The sequence below is a fragment of the Zootoca vivipara genome, chromosome 9 (assembly GCF_963506605.1).
Source record: "Zootoca vivipara chromosome 9, rZooViv1.1, whole genome shotgun sequence".
Classification (NCBI taxonomy): domain Eukaryota; kingdom Metazoa; phylum Chordata; class Lepidosauria; order Squamata; family Lacertidae; genus Zootoca; species Zootoca vivipara.
This window is the reverse complement of record NC_083284.1, coordinates 11,155,395-11,176,004: the sequence shown is the minus strand read 5'-3', so window position 1 is coordinate 11,176,004 and position 20,610 is coordinate 11,155,395. Positions and strand designations below refer to the sequence as shown.

General features: G+C 47.4%; 1 protein-coding gene and 1 pseudogene across 2 annotated transcripts in view; one reads left to right on the top strand and one right to left on the bottom strand.

Moving 5' to 3' along the window:
* Positions 1 to 20,610, bottom strand: part of FRAS1 (Fraser extracellular matrix complex subunit 1) — a 332,187-nt gene that overhangs the window by 176,515 nt on the left and 135,062 nt on the right. Inside the window, exons 4-9 of one of the 2 annotated variants that reach the window (XM_060278390.1) lie at positions 19,946 to 20,038; positions 15,863 to 16,016; positions 13,980 to 14,113; positions 9,201 to 9,284; positions 7,643 to 7,744; positions 7,365 to 7,556 (exon numbers count right to left, since the gene is read on the bottom strand). In XM_060278390.1, the coding sequence (XP_060134373.1) occupies positions 7,365 to 7,556; positions 7,643 to 7,744; positions 9,201 to 9,284; positions 13,980 to 14,113; positions 15,863 to 16,016; positions 19,946 to 20,038 (759 nt within the window). Of the gene's footprint in view, positions 1 to 7,364; positions 7,557 to 7,642; positions 7,745 to 9,200; positions 9,285 to 13,979; positions 14,114 to 15,862; positions 16,017 to 19,945; positions 20,039 to 20,610 lie in introns of those variants that run through there. The other variant, XM_060278389.1, reaches the window with a different exon arrangement.
* On the top strand, positions 19,028 to 19,123 carry LOC118084588 (U6 spliceosomal RNA; annotated as a pseudogene).

Here is a 20,610-nt window from a genome sequence, read left to right as displayed (position 1 = left end):
TGGCTTTTACTGCTGTGGGGGGAATCTGACGCTTAGAAGATATTTGCCCTGTTTAGGGAAGTTTTTAATGACTGATGTTTTAATGTATTTTTAATCTTTTGTTGGAAGCCGCCCAGAGCGGCTGTGGAAACCAAGCGGAGTTATAAATAAATTATCATTATCATCATCATCATGGTTACAGGTAGGTAGCCGTGTTGGTCTGGATCGAAGTAAAATAAAAAAATTCCTTCAGTAGCACCTTAAAGACCAACTAAGTTTTTATTTTGGTATGAGCTTTCGTGTGCATGCACACTTCTTCAGATACAGGTATCTGAAGAAGTGTGCATGCACACGAAAGCTCATACCAAAATAAAAACTTAGTTGGTCTTTAAGGTGCTACTGAAGGAATCATCATCATCATTCACAAAGGACATTTCTCTGGTCATCTGTGACAGCGGAGGCACACAGAGGAAGGCCTCAAAAGGTTATCCCGGCCCTCAGGCAGTGCTCATAGAATCAGAAGGGAACTTTGAGGTCAAGATATCCCCAGAGCTCTCAAGACAGCCTGTTGCACTGGCTCCATGTGCAGAAAGATGAAGTGTTAAGTACCAACCCTTGGAACTGAGCCCCAATAATGGACCTGAAACAGACCAGAAATGACACTTGTGTTTACTGTGTTTATGAATCGGTGCTATTTTTTCTGTTTTAAAAAAGAGGTTCCAGAACTCACCATGAACACCTCCCTTGTTCTCCCAAGTACCAGAAGAGAGTTCCAGTGAGTTCTGGCTTGAAAAAGTAAATTCCCAGGCTTCCCATAGGCATGCAAGGCTGCTGGATTAATGGGCCACTGGCCTGATCCAGTCGGTTGTTCTTAGGGATATGGGGTGAGAGGCATGAATTTAACTTTGCTTTGTAAACACTAACGGTTGTTCCCCAGTCCCTACCAAAAAAAGAGAAGAAAACCCTACAAAAACAACTCATCCCCCTGGAACAAGGAAGAGGGAGCAAGCTTGTTTTTTCTTGCTCTGGAGGGTAGGGCTCGAACCGATGGTTTCAAGTTGCAAGAAAAGAGATTCTGACTAAAGATTCAGAAAAAGCCTTCTGACAGCAGGAGCTGTTTGACAGTGGAACAGACTTCCTTGGGAGACGATGGACTCCCCTTCCTTGGAGGTTTTTAAGCAGCGGTTGGGTGGCCATCTGTCATGGATGCTTTAGCTGAGATCCTGGCATTGCAGGGGGTTGGACTAGATGACCCTTGGGTCCCTTCCAACTGTCCAATTCTATGAATCTATGGTTCCTCTGAAGGCAACAATTCGTTGAGCCTTCACGGGGAAAGCTTTGATCAATGTTTGATCACCTCTGGGAAGTGTGCTTCTAGGAAAGGGAGGTTAAACTATTTATACATCTGTTGCAAAAATTATGCGGTATGGAAAGAGCCCTTGTCACTGTACATATTGTTAACATTCCCGGTTGGTGCTGTTACCTTCCCCAGCACGCACAAGAGCCCACTTCATATAAAGAGTGAGGACAAAAATGTATGGGGTGGGGTCCTCTCTGCCAAAAAATGTCCGCCTGCCTGCCAAGATTCAGAACCGCAGAGGATCGTTTAAGATAACGGTCTCATTTTTCGCTGCCCAGCTTACAATGCGAGGCCACGGGCCACGGGAATGGCAGCGAGGCTGTTGAAGTGAAAGCCTCTTCAAAGGTCTGCGCAATAGTTTGCGCCTCGTGTGATCCCCGTGGCAACGCTAGGTTCTGAAAAGGGGAAATGAAGAAAGAAAGCACTTGTCCTCTGACATTTTCTCCTCAGAACATCATGCCCTCCCGTTCTGTTGGGGGGTGGGGACCCTCTTAAGAGCAGTCCTGCAGGATCAGACCCGGGGTGGCATTCAGCTAAGCCCTACTCAGAGTAGAACCGCTTGAAATTAATGACCCTGAGTTGGGCGTGTCCATTAATTTCAAGGGGTTTACTCTGAGTAGGACGAGCGTGGAATACCACCTCAAAGGCCTAGTTGGTCCAGCAGCCTTTATCACTGGTGCCAACATAGGGCCTCTGAGAAGCCCACAAGCAGGATAGGAGCACAGGGATGTTCTCTTGCTCAGGATATTCCATAACCAGTATTCAGGAACACCCTTCCTTAAGCGGGGCTACCTTTGAAGGTGACTCGGAAAATACAACTAATCCAGAACGCGGCAGCTAGACCGGTGACAAGGAGTGGCCACTGGAACCATATAACACCGGTCCTAAAGGACCTACACTGGCTCCCAGTAGGTTTGCGAGCACAATTCAAATTGTGGTTCTGACCTTTAAAGCTCTAAATGGCCTCGGCCCTGAATACCTAAAGGAGCACCTCCACCCCTATCGTCCACTAAGGTCCAGCTCTGAGGGCCTTCTGGCAGTTCCCTCACTGTGAGAAGTGAAGTTAGAGGGAACCAGACAGAGGGCCTTTTCGGTAGCGGCACCCGCCCTGCGGAAATGCCAAATAGATAAACAGCTATTTGACTTTTAGAGAACATCTGAAGGCAGTCCTATATCAGGATGCTTTTAATCTGTGGTGTTCTGTTGTGTTGTTGCTGCTGTAGCTGTTGTGTTTCTGTATATTATGCTGGAAGCCATCCAAAGTGGTTGGGGCAACCCAGTCAGATGGGCGGCGTATAAGCACCGCATTTTTCTGTGTATAAGACGCTGCTTTTTTGCTTTTTAAAAAAAAGGCAAGAATTGGGTGTCGCCTTATACACAGATAGTGAATGCCAGAGGGGTGATGTGTGGTTAATGGCAGCAGCAAACAAGAGACTGGCAGTGGTGACTGGGCGGGTGATTGGTGGCTGTGGCAAGGCCTGCTGGTGATTGGCTGTGGCTGTGGCTGTGGCAAGTGGGAGGACAGGCTGTTGGTGGCAGCTGCGGCAAGGTGTGCTATCGGCAGTGGCGGAAAGGTGGGTGAGCGATTGGCGGAAGTGACCCCCCCACACACAAAAAAGCTAAACAACTTAATTTCTTAATTTTGGGTTTTAAAAAATAGGGGTTGTCTTATACATGGGGGCGTCTTATACACGGGAAAATATGGTAAATTATTATTATTATTATTATTATTATTATTATTATTATTATTTGCTCCTGAACTCCTTTTATACAAAGCTACTGTGGTTCACATTAGCACTGCTCATGCCACACAATGTGCTGTCGCCGCTTCTCAAATGCAGCTATAGCTGTTCATTGTGAAGGAACAGGCGTATTAACCCAAGCCTCAAAAAGAAACAGAAGCCCCCGCCGTGCTCAGGAAAAGATCTTAAGCGCCCACAGTGGCACCCTTTTAAAAATGTCCCAGAATGCCTAGGATATTGCGCTCTCTCTCTCTCTCTCTCTCTCTCTCTCTCTCTCTCTCTCTCTCTCTCAGAACAGCAGAGGTGAGGTGGGAGCCAACAAGAGAGGATTGTGGGATTTCCCGGGGCAGTTCAATGCCTGCCAACAAGCTCCACCCTTCTCCCAGTCATCTGGTGATCAATAAATAAATGCAAGCCCACATTTGTCGGAGAACTTAAGAGACAGCCACCTGAAACTCGCTGCTTGTCGATAGGCTCATCCCAACCAGTTTGCTGGAAGCGTGTAAAATGAGTTTCTTTTCTTGCATAGGCTCCACAATTCTGTCCCTGCCTGCCTGCCCTGCCTACGCCAGTGGCCTCGTTGCCGCTTAAACAGAGTTATGTGACCAGAAAAGTTAATTCTTCCCCAACGAAGGATGAAACCCCCGGAGACCCGGCTTCAATTTAGCTCCGGTTTACTGATGCAAATGTCCTAAATACAGAACTAGCTGGGAAGATTCAGGAGGGTTTTGAAAGCAGGTGGAAGGGGAGAGAGAAGCTACCTGCTGCTTTTGTTGCCGACTTTATAAAATATTTCGGTGGAATGGCACCGATGACACCTCTGGGGGCTGCTGAGCTAGAATACATAACTGGTAATAAGCCGCGGAGTGTGCACTTTGGACTAAAAAATACATATCTATCCATCTAAAGTTAATCCAAATTCCACATCCAAAAGAGTCGAGTTCGGCTGCCCCTGTAAATAATGCAAATTTGCGAAATGTCTCTTACTTTGCATAATTGATGCTGTGAATCCTTACACACACACACACACACACACACACACACACACACACACACACACACATTATCTAGCGTCATTTATTCTGAAGCAAGGGCAAGAAAGGTGGCAAGACGGTATGGACCCCCTACCCAGTTGTCAGGAGCAATTGCAGCTAGGGCTGGGACCCCATAGCTCTTGTGCACAGCTGCCCCATAAGCTGCCAGGGTTGGGTATGTGGGCATCTGTGGCAGGAGGGGGGAGAAAGTGGGCAGCCCCACTGCCGAGAGCGTGGACAAAGGAATGCACACAGCAGATGGTTAACTTTTATAGTCAAAGATAACACTTGCATCACTTCTACAGCTTTGGATATCTATGAATACCAATCTAGTGGCTAGGCAGCTATTTCCAGGTCCATGCTCTATGGAGCAGTTGCAGCAATATGGGAACCACTCCCCTTCCACCAGCTTATGTACCTTCACTCGACGGGCTGCACACATACAGCCAGAGACTGTGCCTGCATGGAAACTTCCTCTGCTCCTCCCCTTTCAGTCCCTTCAGTTCTGGGTTACTGTTGTGCTGGAGAAGTGTGGTGAATATTTCACTTGCCTGGCCTGCCTCTTCCTCCGACCCAAGCTTCCTCAACTTCGGCCCCTCCAGATGTTTTGAGACTACAATTCCCATCGTCCCTGACCACTGGTCCTGCTAGCTAGGGATCATGGGAGTTGTAGGCCAAAAACATCTGGAGGGCCGAGTTTGTGGAAGCTTGCTCCAACCCCTCCTGTGGTCCACCCCTCCAGCTCTGAAGTTTCCCTTGCCTCTGACTCTTGTCTCTTGACTGATTGTCAGAGACTGGCAGGATGAAGAAGAGTGGGGGTGGCGCCTGCCCTAGACCTCCCTCCTCCCAAGGATGACACCGAAGACGACTTAGACCCTGGATCATGGTGGTGGGACACTGGAGAGCAGTCTGGGGAAGGGACGAGGTGGGAGATGCTAGGAGCAGGAGCTTGGAGCGATCAAAGGGGGGTGGGGTGTCAGAAGAAAGAGGCCCTTCTAAAACAGGCTGAGAGTTGTAGTAAGTTGCTGAATTGCAACTTATTAAAGGTAAAGGGGCCCCTGACCACCAGGTCCAGTTGTCTCCGACTCTGGGGTTGCGGTGCTCATCTCGCTTTTTAGGACGAGGGAGCCGGCGTTTGTCCGCAGGCAGCTTCCGGGTCATGTGGCCAGCATGACAAAGCTGCTTCTGGCGAACCAGAGCAGCGCACGGTAACGCCGTTTACCTTTCCGCCGGAGCGGTCCCTATTTATCTACTTGCACTTTGATGTGCTTTCGAACTGCTAGGTGGGCAGCAGCTGGGACCGAGCAACGGGAGCTCACCCCGTTGCAGGGATTTGAACTGCCGACCTTCTGATCAGCAAGTCCTAGACTCTGTGGTTTAACTTAAAACCATGGAGAGACCTGGTCTGAATAGAGACACTGGATTCTTATCTCATTATACACGATAAAGCTATTTTTAGCCATCTCACCCCTTGCTTTTTCCTGTAAGACCACTTGCAGTCGTTAACAGTCGTCCACAGGTTTATCCCACCTATCAGCCAATGACCCATTTCCACCACCCTTCTGAGTAATACCCCTCCCCACCCTCTCACTATATATAAGGGTCTGGTGACTTCTGTTTCAGTGTATCTGAAGAAGTGTGCATGCACACAAAAGCTCATACCAATGACAAACTTTGTTGGTCTCTAAGGTGCTACTTAGAAGGTGCTACTTAGTAGTGATGTATGGAAGTGAGAGCTGAACCATAAAGAATCACCGAAGAATTGACGCTTTTGAATTATGGTGCTGGAGGAGACTCTTGAGAGTCCCATGGACTGCAAGAAGATCAAACCTATCCATTCTGAAGGAAATCAGCCCTGAGTGCTCACTGGAAGGACAGATCGTGAAGCTGAGGCTCCAATACTTTGGCCACCTCATGAGAAGAGAAGACTCCCTGGAAAAGACCCTGATGTTGGGAAAGATGGAGGGCACAAGGAGAAGGGGACGACAGAGGACGAGATGGTTGGACAGTGTTCTCGAAGCTACGAACATGAGTTTGACCAAACTGCGGGAGGCAGTGTAAGACAGGAGTGCCTGGCGTGCTCTGGTCCATGGGGTCACGAAGAGTCGGGCACGACTAAACGACTCAACAACAACAAAAGGTGCTACTGGAAGGAATTTTTTAGTTTGTTTGAGATTTGTAGTGTGAGTGCAGACTCAAACAGAGAGGAGTCAGAGATTGCCCTGCTACCCAGCAGCGGGACAAACCCAGTCCTGCTGGCTCACCTCCCCCTCTGACACCCCAACCGAGGAAAGTCCTGCCCGTTGCTGAGCAACAGGCCAGACATGCCCAGAGGAGGAACCCACCCCCCTTGACTCAGCCTTTGTCTGCTTTGAAGAGATCCAGAGTGTGAGGCTAGAGGGGAAGGGTGGGGCCGGCCATTGGTCATTTTCAGCAATGGATCCTGCTGGATTAGGCCGAGTCAGAGGAACTCTGTTGCGTTGCCATTTTCTGTGAATAAAATCTAATTGCATTTCCTGCCTCACATTATTCCTGCCCTGTGGGTGACCTGCGCTTGCCTTGCAATTCCTTGACACTGGTCCCGTTCCCCACAAATCGCTGGCCCCCTCTCCAGAGCCAGACTCCAACACCTCTTCCCCCCCCCCCCATACACACTCATCAGCATCCTGCCAGTCCCTGGTGCCCACCCCAAATGAACCATAACCAGGGAATATCTGTGAAATATTTGAAAAATCATGGTTTGCAACTAAGTGCATCGGTAGGGTTTACTTAAATCAAGCAGTTAAAAGTATTGTCCAGATTAATTGTAGAACAGTTCAAAAACGGAAAATCCAGGGTTAAAAATATAAACAAGAGAAGAAACCGCAAAAGGGGACGGGGGAGTCTGACATGTAACATAGCTGCCAAGTTCTCCCTTTTTTTAAGGGAAATGCCTTCATGCTGAATAGGCTTCCTCGCGAGAAAAGGGAAAACTTGGCAGCTATGACATGTAATGATATTGGAAGTACGAGACTGTAAGATGTGTATCCGTAAATTATTGAAAGCTGAAAATAAAATTTATAATGGTTTTATCAAAACAAAACAAAACATAACAAATAAAACACAACCCCCAGATTCCCAGCTTTCATTTCTGCTGTTCCTGTTGGATTGTTTAGTTTTTAGTTAGTGTTTCTGGGAATCTTCTATGTAAATAAATAAGAGAACTACAGTAGATAGATAAGGTGGCTCAAAAAGCGGTCATTTTCTTACCGGGGCACACTCCACCTTGGCACACCCTCCGTGCCAGCAAGAGACTCGCCCTCCGTCACACATGCAGAACACGCACCCGGTACCGTTCCACATCTCGTCGTGGTACCTTACGACGCCGTCATGGACGCAGCTCCCCTTGGAGGGGACGCATTCCTCGCAGCAAACTCCAGGACGCTGTATTTTGCTCTCCCCCTAGGAACACGCAATTCAGATGCCTCGTGAAAAGAGAGAACAGCAAACGGCCAGGATTCTCCCGGGATTCCAATCTCAGGAATTACCTTCTCACAGGTCACAGGTGTGCAGGTCTGCCTCAGACACCTGGGCTCCCCTCTGTCGCAGACACAGGTTGTGCAGGCATCTTTCTGCCACTGCTCGCCGTGCTATAAAACAGAAATAAAGGTTAAGTACTCCATTCAGGTTAACCGCTGGTGTCCACATGGGGTGGAGAACACCACAAAACAGCCTGATGAAGACTGAGCATCCACAAAACGGTGGCTGGCTGTTGGGAGGAGAAAAATGAAAAACTGGGGGGGGGGGTAGGAGAAACCAAATGGAGTATCCTGAGCAGGCACACATAGAATAATAGAATTGTAGGGAAGGGACCATGAGGGTCATCTAATCCAAGCCCCTGGAACATGTGCAGAGAAGGGTGACCAAAGTGATCAAGAGTCTGGAAACAAAGCCTTATGAAGAACAGTTGAAGGAGTTGGTTATGTTTAGCCTGGAAAAGAGACTGAGAGGAGATAGGATGGCCATCTTCAAATATCGAAAGGGTTGTCCCATGGAAGAGGGAACCAGCTTGTTTTCTCCTGCTCTGGAGGGTAGGACTTAAACCAATGGCTTCAAGTTGCAGGAAAGGGGATTCCGGCTAAACATCAGGAGAAACTTCCTGGCAGTAAGAGCTGTTTGACAGTGGAACAGTCTCCCTTGGGAGGCGGTGAACTCTCCTTCCTTGGAGGCTTCTAAGCAGAGTTTGGATGGTCATCTGTCATGGATGCTTCCCACATTGCGGGGGGTTGGACTACATGACCGGTGGGGTCCCTTCCAATTCCATGATTCTATGAATGCAGGAATCTTCCCTCCAACTCGAGGTTCAAGCCCACGACCCTGAGATGAAGAGTCTGGTGCTCTACCAACTGAGCTCTCCCAGCTTGACAATTTAAGAAGAGAAGAAGAAGAGTATGGATTTGATATCCTGCTTTATCACTACCCTAAGGAGTCTCAAAGCGGATAACATTCTCCTTTCCCTTCCTCCCCCACAACAAACACTCTGTGAGGTGAGTGGGGCTGAGAGACTTCAGAGAAGTGTGACTAGCCCAAGGCCACCCAGCAGCTGCATGTGGAGGAGCGGAGACGCGAACCCGGTTCCCCAGATTACGAGTCTACCGCTCTTAACCACTACACCACACTGGCTCCCCTTAAACTTAAAATGCATTCCTGATTTTTTTAAAAAATAAATAAATAAATAAATAAATAAATGCTAAGCTCTGTCCTGGATCGCCAGGGCCTGTTATCTCCCACCCAGCCTCGCCCTCCTCTTACACACCACTTTTCAAACTATGTTAACAGGAACGGCCTTATCTACACTGGCCTGTGAATTGAGTTGTCTCTCGCCAGCACATTCCTTTCTACTTCTTAATCCCCTTCATTTCGTCAGGCTTCCCAGGAAGAAGAAAAGCAGCAGGTTGTAAAAAGAAGAAGAAGAAGAAAGGGAGTGGGGGAGAAGTTGTTTATGCCGGCAAAAGCCTCGAGTGCCGGGAGAGAAGCAGAAATGTATCATATATGCAGCCCACGCCAAGTCGAATCCTGCCTGCTCTCATCAAAGGGTCCCCTTACCTCATATGCTCTCCCAGGTGCAGAGCAGGATTTTGGAGTGCATTTTGGGCAACACCTCCCAGCAGGTACAACCGCACTTTCATCCTGAGCATTGGGGAAAGGGTGGGTGGAAGGAAATAAATTGCATATAATAAGAGAGACACCAGACGTGGGAATTATAGGGACAGAACGAACCAGACCGTATAGGAATTTATTTGTGTATGCAACCACGGCAGCAAGAATGTTACTTGCCCCCCCAAAAAATGGAAAAGAAGAAGAAGTCCCAGCAAAAGAAGAATGGATACAAACGTTTATGGAATATGTAGAAAAGGCGAAACTTACCGGAAAAATAAGAAATCAAGATAACAAACTCCTTATAAAAGAATGGAAATGGTTTATGGAATATTTGCAAATAAACTGTAAACAGATAAGAACACTGGCGGGATTATTGCAATAATCTGCAGTTTTATAAGAGCATATATTTAAAGTAGACAAATAAAGGATAAAATTAAGTGAATTTGGATATGCAGAAAATATTAAAAGGAAACTGAAGGAACCGCAGAAAGAGGGGGAAGGGAGTTTTGAAATGCTGAAATCATTATAAAATCATTGAAATGTATAAAATTGAAGATCATAAAATCATTTTTAAGAGACAGACAGACAGACAGACGGACGGACAGATGGACAGTCAGATACCATATCAATAAGGAAATGTTTCACTTGGCAGGGCATGGAGCAGAGCAAATAGCGAAAGCTCTCAAAGTCTAGTGCCGAGTCTAGTGCCCTCCATAGACCCCCCTGCCAAAAGATGAGGCAAAGAGGGGGCTAGATCTCCCCTTAACTTTGCCCCGGGTACCTAAGCCCCTTTCCTCCAGGATGATCAGGTAAAATGACTGCAGCTGTAGGCATGGCTAATTGGTAAAGGCAAAGGATAGATACAGCCTATTTTCTAGCACCCAACAACCAATTATGCCATCTTGCCTGCTGGGCCTGGGGAGGCCAGCAAGGGAGAAAGCAAGTGAACTGGACTGAGCACTAAATGTGTGGAAAGAGAGATACAGGCAGGCAGAGAGACAATAGTTGAGACTGAGGGCGAAGAGGCCACTCTGTTCTGTTGTTCTACAATATTAATGAACTGTGTCTCGGGATCCCTTTTGCATTTAATTTTTGATTATTCGCGCTGTATCACCTTGACATATCGTCCTCCAGCACTCTCAAAAGCACATCCAAGGGTCCCCGAATTCCCCCCCTTGGAGACCCCAAGGGAACAGCGGAAGCTTTGCAACTTCAAGTCATAGCTGCCAAGTTATCCCTTTTTAAAAGGGATTTTCCCTTATGCTGAATAGGCTTCCTCGCGAGAAAAGGGAAAACTTGGCAGCTATGGACTTCAAGTCCAACTCTGAGATCGCTCAAATCTCGATGGGAGCCACTGATTCATTGGAGAAAAGCAAAGGCGCTGGTATCCTCAGATTATGGGGAGCCCATAGCACCCCATTCTACACTGTGCTGGCTTGAGGGTGGGCATTCTCGTCCTACTCTGAGGATGACTCCCTTGCAGGCTCTCCTACCGCACAACCGCACAGGAGCAAGCAAATGCAAAATAGGCTACAGGCCCCAGAAAGACTGCTCATGGCTCTCCCAAGCAGTAGCAGCTACTGGAAAGCAAGCCTTTGTCCCCATCTTGCCCAACTCAGCCAACAAGGGTTCCCTCGGGAACTGCCTTGGGCTGAGCCGGAAGAGTCTCTGGCAATCACTGCCGCTTGCCCTGTGCACCCCCAGCAAAACAGGGTAGCTGTCGTCAGCGATGTCCCTTGAAGAGCAGACAGACCCAGCCTTTGCTGGCCTCCTAGCCTCGAGGAGGCAATGGAAATCTTTCACTTTGGGAGAAGGAACGAAGACACAGCGTTGCCTTACTGATGGACACTTTGCCAGTACAGGAATGAAAAATGAGAGAGAAGAATGAACAAGGTAGGAGCCTCACCATTAAGGTTAATGCATTTTCCATTAGAGCCTCATCTTAGGAAATCTATCAAACATTCTGAAACATTCTGAAAATTAGCTAAAGGGGGAATTGGGTTGCTATTACTGCAGTAACCCGAGGCCTGCAGGTCTGATTATTCACACCCTCCTTGTCTCACCGACACATCTCTTCCACATTCTAATGACTGGCTGATTAAATAATAGTGTGATCAGTGGCAAAGATGTGGGGCGAGATGAAAACGTTCAAGAACCTCCCATCAACTTGTCCTGAAGCTCATTTCTTTAAACTCTTCGTGTTTTGCGATGCATCCGAGCCAGCGCAGAGCATTTTAGCATGCTGCCTGAAAACGGTTTTATGCTCTCGTCAGAAAAGGAACTGGCATTAATCTGTTAGAGGAAATAGGTTGGTTATATCTTTATGAACTAATCCTCTGACATGACAATACCTTCTGGGGGGTGAGTTGTTTGGCTCTTAACTGCCATTAAATGTTACTGCGTTATAAATTCTTCTAAAATTGGGAGGGGGGAATCTAATAAAGGAACTGGGTATTACTAATGTGAACACCTGGCTGCTTTCAACGCAGGTGAGAAGATGTTAAGAGAGAAAATAAATTTATGAGGATGAAGATTGTTTGCTGAATGCCTTCCCCGGCCAAAGTTTTAGCTGCTAACCTGGATGACTAAGCTCACATATCAAGGGCGCTGTTCAGTGAATGTAAAAAAGGAATGTGCAGAGCAGCAAAAATAATAATAAAGGTAGCAACCTCCTGACACCAGCTGTAATTTGGAGGGTGGTACTCAGCAATGAAGAATGGAAACAGGGCTCTCTGCAAATGAGTTGGGAGGAAATGTAGCCGCCTTCTTTCTTGGCAGGAACGTTTTGTATTGATCTGAATAAAGGCCACACTCTGCCCCACCAAATCCAGCTTGTATGAAATCTGAGTGAGGCCTAGAATTGTGCTCTTACAGGCAGCAAAGTTAAAATGGGTATATGTGGCATGAGACATCTCAGGCCTATGGAATAAAAGCAGGTTGGAGACCCTACAATTTCAAAAGACCAAGGGAGTGACCACCTATGTGAAGGTTGGATTATTTAAAACCAACAGAAGGCCTGGTGTGGATGCAGGAAGGAAGAAATAGAGAACGCTGGAGAGAACTCAAAGAGGTCCATCTCCAACATGGATGTGAGATGCTGAAGGAGGAGGAAGAAGAAGGTGGCAGAGAATATGTAAGACATCTCTTTTTGGGGTGTGGCCTATATTCAGGGGAAGCTTATATTTGGACCCAAAGGGATGCAGATGGTCTAAACCACTGAGCCTCTTGGGCTTGCCAATCAGAAGTTCGGCAGTTCGAATCCCCGCAACGGGGTGAGCTCCCATTGCTCTGTCCCAGCTCCTGCCAAACTAGCAGTTCAAAAGCACACCAGTCCAAGTAAATAAGTAGGTACCGCTACAGCGGGAAGGTCAACGGCATTTCCGTGCGCTCTGGTTTCTGCCACGGTGTTCTGTTACGCCAGAAGCAGTTTAGTCATGCTGACCACATGACCCAGAAAGCTGTCTGTGGGAAAATGCCGGCTCCTTCAGCCTGAAAGCAAGATGAGCGCCGCAACCCCATAGTCGCCTTTGACTGGACTTAACTGCCCAGGGGTCCTTTACCTTTTACCTTTTATTTATATTTGGACCCAATCAGAACATGGTTGTTGTTGTTGTTTTTAAAAAAGTCACATTGCCAGAAAGTCTCTGTTTTCCAGAAATGGCAACAATAGCCATGGGCCACTGAGGAAGAAGTCCCTAATAATTGTTTCCCATAACAGGCTACAAAATTCACAGGATGCTTTGGGGAAGGCATGGCTCTTAAAGTGGCACGAAAGTGCTTTAAATGTATAGTGTGGGTGTGACTTTAGTCTCTCCTGTATATCCTGTTTCTCTCCAAAGCTTAAGCATGCAAGTTTCTCTGTCTGTCTACCCCCCTGTTCCTACACAAGTATCTTCTTACTCCATCCTTATTTTGGCTTTTCTAATCCAAGCCTCATTGAACCTACCTCTGCTCAGGGTGATTTGGTTCCACGTCCTCTAGAACCACGGTGGGGCCACCTCACTGTTATCAATAGTAATACAACTGCAAACATTTTCTCGCTCAAAGAGGAGATTTGGCATCACGTCGCAAGCAATGTAATGCATGTCACATTGCCATGCAGTCAAACTAAACTACATGACGTCGACACAAAGCCAAGTCAGAGTTAAGGCAATAACAGTTTTGCTCCATTCCTCTCCGAGGAGTCATTTTGCTGGGTGCAAAAGTTTTCATGAAATGCCTGTCCCTTCCCCTTTTTTAAAGCTCAGCTCCAGTTAGTCACAGTACAGTGGTACCTTGGTTTAAGTACACGATTGGTTCCAGAACTCTGTACTTAATCTGAAGTGAACTTTCCCATTGAAAGTAATGAAAAGTGGATTAATCCGTTCCAGATGGGTCCGCGGAGTACTCAACCTGAAGCGTACTTAACCCGAAGTATTAGTGTAATTGGTTCTGGAAGTCCGTACTTAACCTGAAGCGTATTTTAACCAGAAGTGAACTTTCCCATTGAAAGTAATGGAAAGTGGATTAATCTGTTCCAGATGGGTCCGCGCAGTACTTAAACTGAAAGTACTCAAACCGAAGCGTACTTAAACCGAGGTATGACTGTAGAGGAAACAGATAAAGTTAAGACAATGCCTTGTTTTTTCAGTACCTGGATGGCAAAGTTGAACATTGAAAATAAATAATAACAATTTTTTTTAAAAAAAAGTTGAATAAATGCAGAGAAGTCTTGCACGATCTTACCTCTTTACACAATATAGGCTGACAAACTACGGTGAAGCACTGCGCAGTCCCGTTCCGACAGACACATCTGGCACACTTGCTGGGCCGCCACTCCTCACCATCCAGGTACGTTTGACCATCGAAAGAGCAAGGCTCTAAAAAGGCATTGAAGAACATTGGTTTTTTCCCTAGCTTCATGGGACATTCTAGAGCAGGGCTGGTGAACCTCTGGCCTCCAGATGTTCATTACGTCTGGCTCCCATCAGGCTCAGACAGCATGCTGAACAGCCAGCAATGGTTCAGAAACATCTGGAAGGCCAAAGGATTCCTACCCCTACTCTAGAGTCAGTGAGGTTATACACTTCTTCGTTTTTCAAAGAGCAATCTCACAACATCAGGCATATCTGTAACGCTTCCGTAGTTACGTTGTCCTCTGAATCTGTCCCTTGTGGTCAAGGAGGGATTCAGAAGCACATGGAAAGTCTTCCATTTCAAATGAGAAATTTGTGGTCCTCTGGTGTATCCCTATTTTCCCCCTTTCCCAAGAGCAAAATAATCATGGAAGAATGGAAAGATACCTTCCGCCATGAGCATCAGGGTGAAGGAGGGGAGTAGGTTGCTGTTTTCATTTTGATTATATATTTTGTGGCTTTGTATTTTGATTTTGTTCTGTGAACCACCCTGAGACCTCCAGGTATAGGGCGGTAGAAGAAGAAGAAGAAGAAGAAGAAGAAGAAGAAGAAGAAGAAGAAGAAGAAGAAGAAGAAGAAGAAGAAGAAGAAGAAGAAGAAGAAGAAGAAGAAGAAGAAGAAGAGGAGGAGGAGGAGGAGGAGGAGGAGGAGGAGGAGGAGGAGGAGGAGGAGGAGGAGGAGGAGGAGGAGGAGGAGGAGGAGGAGGAGGAGGAGGAGGAGGAGAAGGAAGAATTGTGCCTCAATTCCCAGTTTTCATGCTCTAATTTGTAAATCTGCCTAGAATCGATGCACACACAACTGAACAGGCATGGAATTCTGCATGATCTTGAACGTTCCCTCATTAAAGGTATCATGTAAATGCAAATCAGAGATCACACAGGAAGCCAGAAAGTCAGTCTTAAATGATGCATAAATGTGTGTTGCGGTCAATCCCTTCTGCTACATGGCTCCTCAGAAAGCCACATGGCCGGGGACATGCAAAGAAAGAGAGAGTCCATGTGGTGTAGTGGTTAGAGTGTTGGACTAGGACCTGGGAGACCAGGGTTCAAATCCCCAAGTAGCCATGAAGCTCACTGCGTAACCTACCTCACAGGGTTGCTGTGAGGATAAAATGGAGAGGAGAACTATGTACATGAGTTCTTTGGAGGAAAGGGGTATAGATGGTTTAATAATGAAAGAGGCAGCTGTGAGCCACTGAGAGGACAGCCCAGCACAAAACAGGTTGCGGTGGGAAAAGGTGAGCCTAGGTTGGCATTTTCAGGGCACCAAAGTTAAGCCAAGAGGACACTATCAGCACCTAAATAATAATGAATCTTTGGCCTATTAAAATGTGGTGGTGGTGGTGGGGGGTGTTTTTGTTTGTTAATATGTTAGGTATTTTTGTGTTTTTATATTGTAAGCCTCCCTCTGATCCCCAGATGAAGGGCAGTATAATAAGATAATAATAATAATAATAATAATAATAATAATAATAATAATAATAATAATAGTAATATTTGGTTTAGCAATCAAATGGATGGATAGCTGGAGCCCCAGATTTTCCTCCCCTATTTAAAAGCGGCTATATAAATCCTGCAATAAGCAACAGCTTATTGGACAAGCTTAGATTACATTTGGCTAAGCTGCGGCGACGGCGGCAAGTCTGCTTACGTTTTCAAGATGGGCAAATCCAGGACGAATCCCTTCTCCCATCATCACCCTTCACTCACTCACCTCCACTGCCGGCACACCGTGGGCAGCACTCTCCTTTCCTGGGGGCCCCCACTCCCTCGCAGGAGAGGGCAGGGCAAGCCTTGGGTGTACAGGTGACCTCCCCACTGGCACAAGAGCAGGTCGTACATCCGGAGCCAGCCCATTCCGTACCATGCTGCAGGGGGAAACAGGGCAGAAAAACACATAGCTGTCAACTGTTGGCAATAGAAGAAGCTGGACTGGACTTTACTGGACTGGACTATATTTTCCCATTTCCTAATCCCATCATGAAAGGGATGCCAAGGAAACCAGAGCATTTGACTATAAGGCGAGCCCTGCTGGATCAAATAGCCCATTTGGGTCAGCATCCTTTTCTCCTAGTGGCTAACCAGATGCATATGGGAAGCAGGACATGATGCAGAAAACTCTCCCCACCTGTGATTCGCAGCAACTGGTATTCAGAGGCACATTGCCCCCCCCCTTCCAAAAAGCAGAGGTACTATAGAGCTGGCCATTATGGCTAGTAAGCTGCTGAGGGTTTCGCCCTCCACGCATTTCCCTCGTCCTCTTTTAAACCCATCCAAGCGACCACAGCATCATCTATTCCAAACATACTTTTAAGTGCATCCCACTTCCCCAGGCGGTGTTAAAACCTCAGGCAACCACACTTGGGTTTCCTTTTTTTTGGAAAGAAGAGATTCTTGGAGATTTAAGGCAGGCACCCCCAAACTGCGGCCCTCCAGATGTTTTAGCCTACAACTCCCATGATCCCTAGCTAACAGGACCAGTGGTCGGGGAAGATGGGAATTGTAGTCCAAAACATCTGGAGGGCCAAAGTTTGGGGAATGCCTGATTTAAGGTGTCTCTGTAATATTGGCTCCTACAAGCAGGAAACCCCACTGCCCCACCTCAGATTTCCAGAAAGAGGCAATTCTGAGTGTGTAGCTCCTACCTCGCTCGCTCTCAGTCTGTTTCCCAGTCTGCCTTACATCATCCTTAGTTGGTAGGGGAAAAGATATATCATCTACCTCCCATCCTGCTCAGAGGGGTTTCGAACCCTGAGTCTGATAGTCACTGAGACTCTACCAAAGAAGAGGACACTGCTTTGCATAAAGTGTACATGTTCTAAGGTATTATATAAAGGTAAAGGGACCCCTGATCATTAGGTCCAGTCGTGACCGACTTTGGGGTTGCGCGCTCATCTCGCATTATTGGCTGAGGGAGCTGGCGTATAACTTCCAGGTCATGTGGCCAGCACGACAAAGCCACTTCTGGCAAACCAGAGCAGCACATGGAAACGCCGTTTACCTTCCCGCTGTAGCGGTTCCTATTTATCTACTTGCATTTTGACGTGCTTTCGAACTGCTAGGTTGGCAGGAGCTGGGACCAAGCAACGGGAGCTCACCCCATCACAGGGATTCGAACCGCCGACCTTCTGATCAGCAAGCCCTAGGCTCAGTGGTTTAACCACAGCGCCACCTGGGTCCCTAAGGTATTATATGTATAGATGCAAATTTAGTAATACTGTACTGTACAGTCGTACCTCGGGTTACGACCACCTCGGTTTGCGAACAGTTCAGGTTACGAACTGCGCAAACCCGGAAGTGTTTTCGCCGCGCGTGCGTGCGCAGAAGCGCCGCGCGCGCGATCGCGCGATCTGCGCATGCGCAAAGCGCGAAAATCGCACTTTGCGCATGCGCAAAATGGCGGCGCCCATTGCTTTCGGTTTACGAACTATTTGGGTTACGAACTGCGTTCCGGAACGGATCGCGTTCGTAACCCGAGGTATTACTGTACCCTGATTCTGGGATGTTTCTGCTATTCCCTGGCCACTGGTTCTAATAAGGGACATTTTCCTAGCCACTAAGCCAGCAGTCACTAAACTCCCTACCAAAAGTATGGCCAGATCTGTACGGCACGCTCGTCCAGAACTCATAACAGCATTGCCCTTCCTCCTAGCCCTGGGTTGAAAATAAAGCCGGGCTCATATATTTTAATGTTTGCATTTGTTCCAATAATACTCTCAGAGACATACATTAGAACTAGAACCATTATTGCCTTGCTTTAAAAATAAGGAGGACATTTAAATCTTTATGTTCTGCCATGTTTCTCCATTTTATGTCCCTATTTAGCCCTCTGGCAAATAACACCCCTGTAAGAGTGCTCACTGGAAGGACAGTTTGTGAAGCTGAGGCTCCAATACTTTGGCCACCTCATGAGAAGAGAAGAATCCTTGGAAAAGACCCTGATGTTGGGAAAGATTGAGGGCACAAGGAGAAGGGGACGACAGAGGACGAGATGGTTGGACAGTGTTCTCGAAGCTACGAACATGAGTTTGACCAAACTGCGGGAGGCAGTGTAAGACAGGAGTGCCTGGCGTGCTATGGTCCATGGGGTCACGAAGAGTCGGACACAACTAAACGACTAAACAACAACAAATACTCTTTAGATCTCAACTTTCTCTGTTGGTGAAGCAAGCAAAGGAAAAGTTATATAAGCAGCAAAGTGGGCAGAGACCAAAAGCATAGAGCTGTAGCCAGTGAAATCGCTGTCCGAGCAGAACAGCTTCCGCTCATGCAACGAGAATTCCCATTCCTCCCCTTCCCCCCGATGTGCCCGCCATCACATTCCCAAAAAACTGATGTGCTCCAGAACAGATTGGTGGGTGCAGGGCGGCTGCTGTGGGATAGGAATATTTTGTTTACAGGAGTCGTTCTGCCCACACAATGACTTTCATTGAATCATAGATTTTGGAAAGGATCACAAGGGGCATCTAGTCCAACCCTCTGCAACGCAGGAATCTTTTGCCCAATGGGGGACTTGAACCAATGGCTCTGAGATTGAGAGTCTCATGCTCAACTGGCCAAGACATCTCGACTGCAGCCTTTGTGGGATTCAGCCCATAAAAACTGTGCTTTCTGAGCCACACGAGAGGTCCATCCATGCCCAGTATTCTTGGCAACAGCTGGCAGTCAGATCCATTTAGCTTTCACAGCCAACTGCCCTGTTGGATCGTGGATGGGGAAGCTGTGATCTAACAACATCTGGGGGTCCAAAACTCCCATCTTCCCAGATCACTGACCATTCTGGCAGGCGCTGGTAGGGGCTGGATTCCCAACAACACACTGGAGGGACACATGTTCCCCATTGCTGTGTTGCATCCATTCTCTATGAAAAGTCCACCCTGTGCTCGCTTCGGCAGCACATATACTAAAATTGGAACGATACAGAGAAGATTAGCATGGCCCCTGAGAAAAGTCCACCCTGTTGATTCTTTTTTTTCTAATGGAAAGACAGGAAATACTACAAAAACAACACTCTAATAATAGTCTAATCTGGAGTGATGGCTGGCTCCTGTTTGTCCCTAGCAAATGAAACTTGGAGATACACTGCCTCTATACATGCAGGTTCTCTTTTCTGCTAGCATGGTGAAGACTCGTTGACAGGCCTGCTATTTGGAGCAATGGCTGCTTTCTGGAGAGGTGTCTGCTGGCAATCCTACGCTACTCTTTGCGAGCCCCAAATTTTCTACAAATGGGAGAAACTGCAACGAGCAAACGAATTAGATGATTAATGGTTCTTCCTCTATACTTATGCAATAAGCAAGCTCCTGGAAATGAACATACTCATATTCTCACAGTGAAAATGCCAAGCTTGTGAAAATGACCCAGTTGGCAGCGAGAGTGCGCCAGTTATTATTATTTTTTGCCCATTCCTCTTCTCATCTTTGGGTATCTGCCCAAAAGTTAATTTGCAGCAATATCTTTGGTTAGGCCATGTGTGATGCCGCATAAGACTGCTCTGACCTAGTTCCCCGAATGGAAGAACTGGAGAAAAATCTAAGGCAGCCAAAGAATTGGCCGAGCGGATCAATGCAACGCTTTGTGGATATTAAGAAAGCCCGGCCATCAAGCGACCAGACTTCTCTCGGCCCGACATACCAGACAAGCAGCTAGATCTCACTCAGATTGTGTTTCCAACATGAAGTTCTCTGAATGTCTCTCTGCAGGAGCAAGGCAAGGTCCCAAGAGGGAACGAGACAAGAGTTATTTCCAAGAAGAAAAGCCAACTGCAAGTTGAAAGGGATACACAAGAAATGCTCACCTCGTGGACCCGTCCTTCATGCTCACAAAATCCCTCCGTTTGCGAAACGCACTCAGGGCAGCAAGCGTTGGCAGGTGTTTGGAGCACTTCCCCCTGAATGAGAAAAAGCCATTCAGCGAGTGTCACAAATCCATCTGTCTAGAAAAGCCCATTCCTGTTATTTCAACACACAGTCTCGACAATATAGGCCTCCTCTGTTCAGAATGGAAAGGAGGAATCCTAGCATCCATGTGGGCATTATTATTATTATTATTATTATTATTATTATTATTATTATTATTTTGTGGGGAGCTGTGTTCAGTCTAACAGAAGAATGCAAATAGGAACTGTCAGGGGGACTCCCTACAGGGAGCCTCCCCCCATCATCCTGACCAGCAGTTCGCCCAGCGACAGCACTAGCAGCGGGTCAGGGGGAAGCAGAATGGGAAGGCTCAGCGAGGCATCAGAGCCCTGGCAACGCTCTGGAGAACAGACGGTGGAAGAAGGGCTCAGTGATGTATCGGACCCCCTGCACCACTCTGACCATCTAGGGGAGGAGGGACGGCTCAGGGAGGCGCTGGAGCCCAGGCACCACCCCAGCCAGCAAGGGGAAGAAGGGACACCGCTCCTTCCGGCGCCTGAAGGCATGCACCAAAACGCAGGGTGAAGGGGCGGCGTTTCGGGGT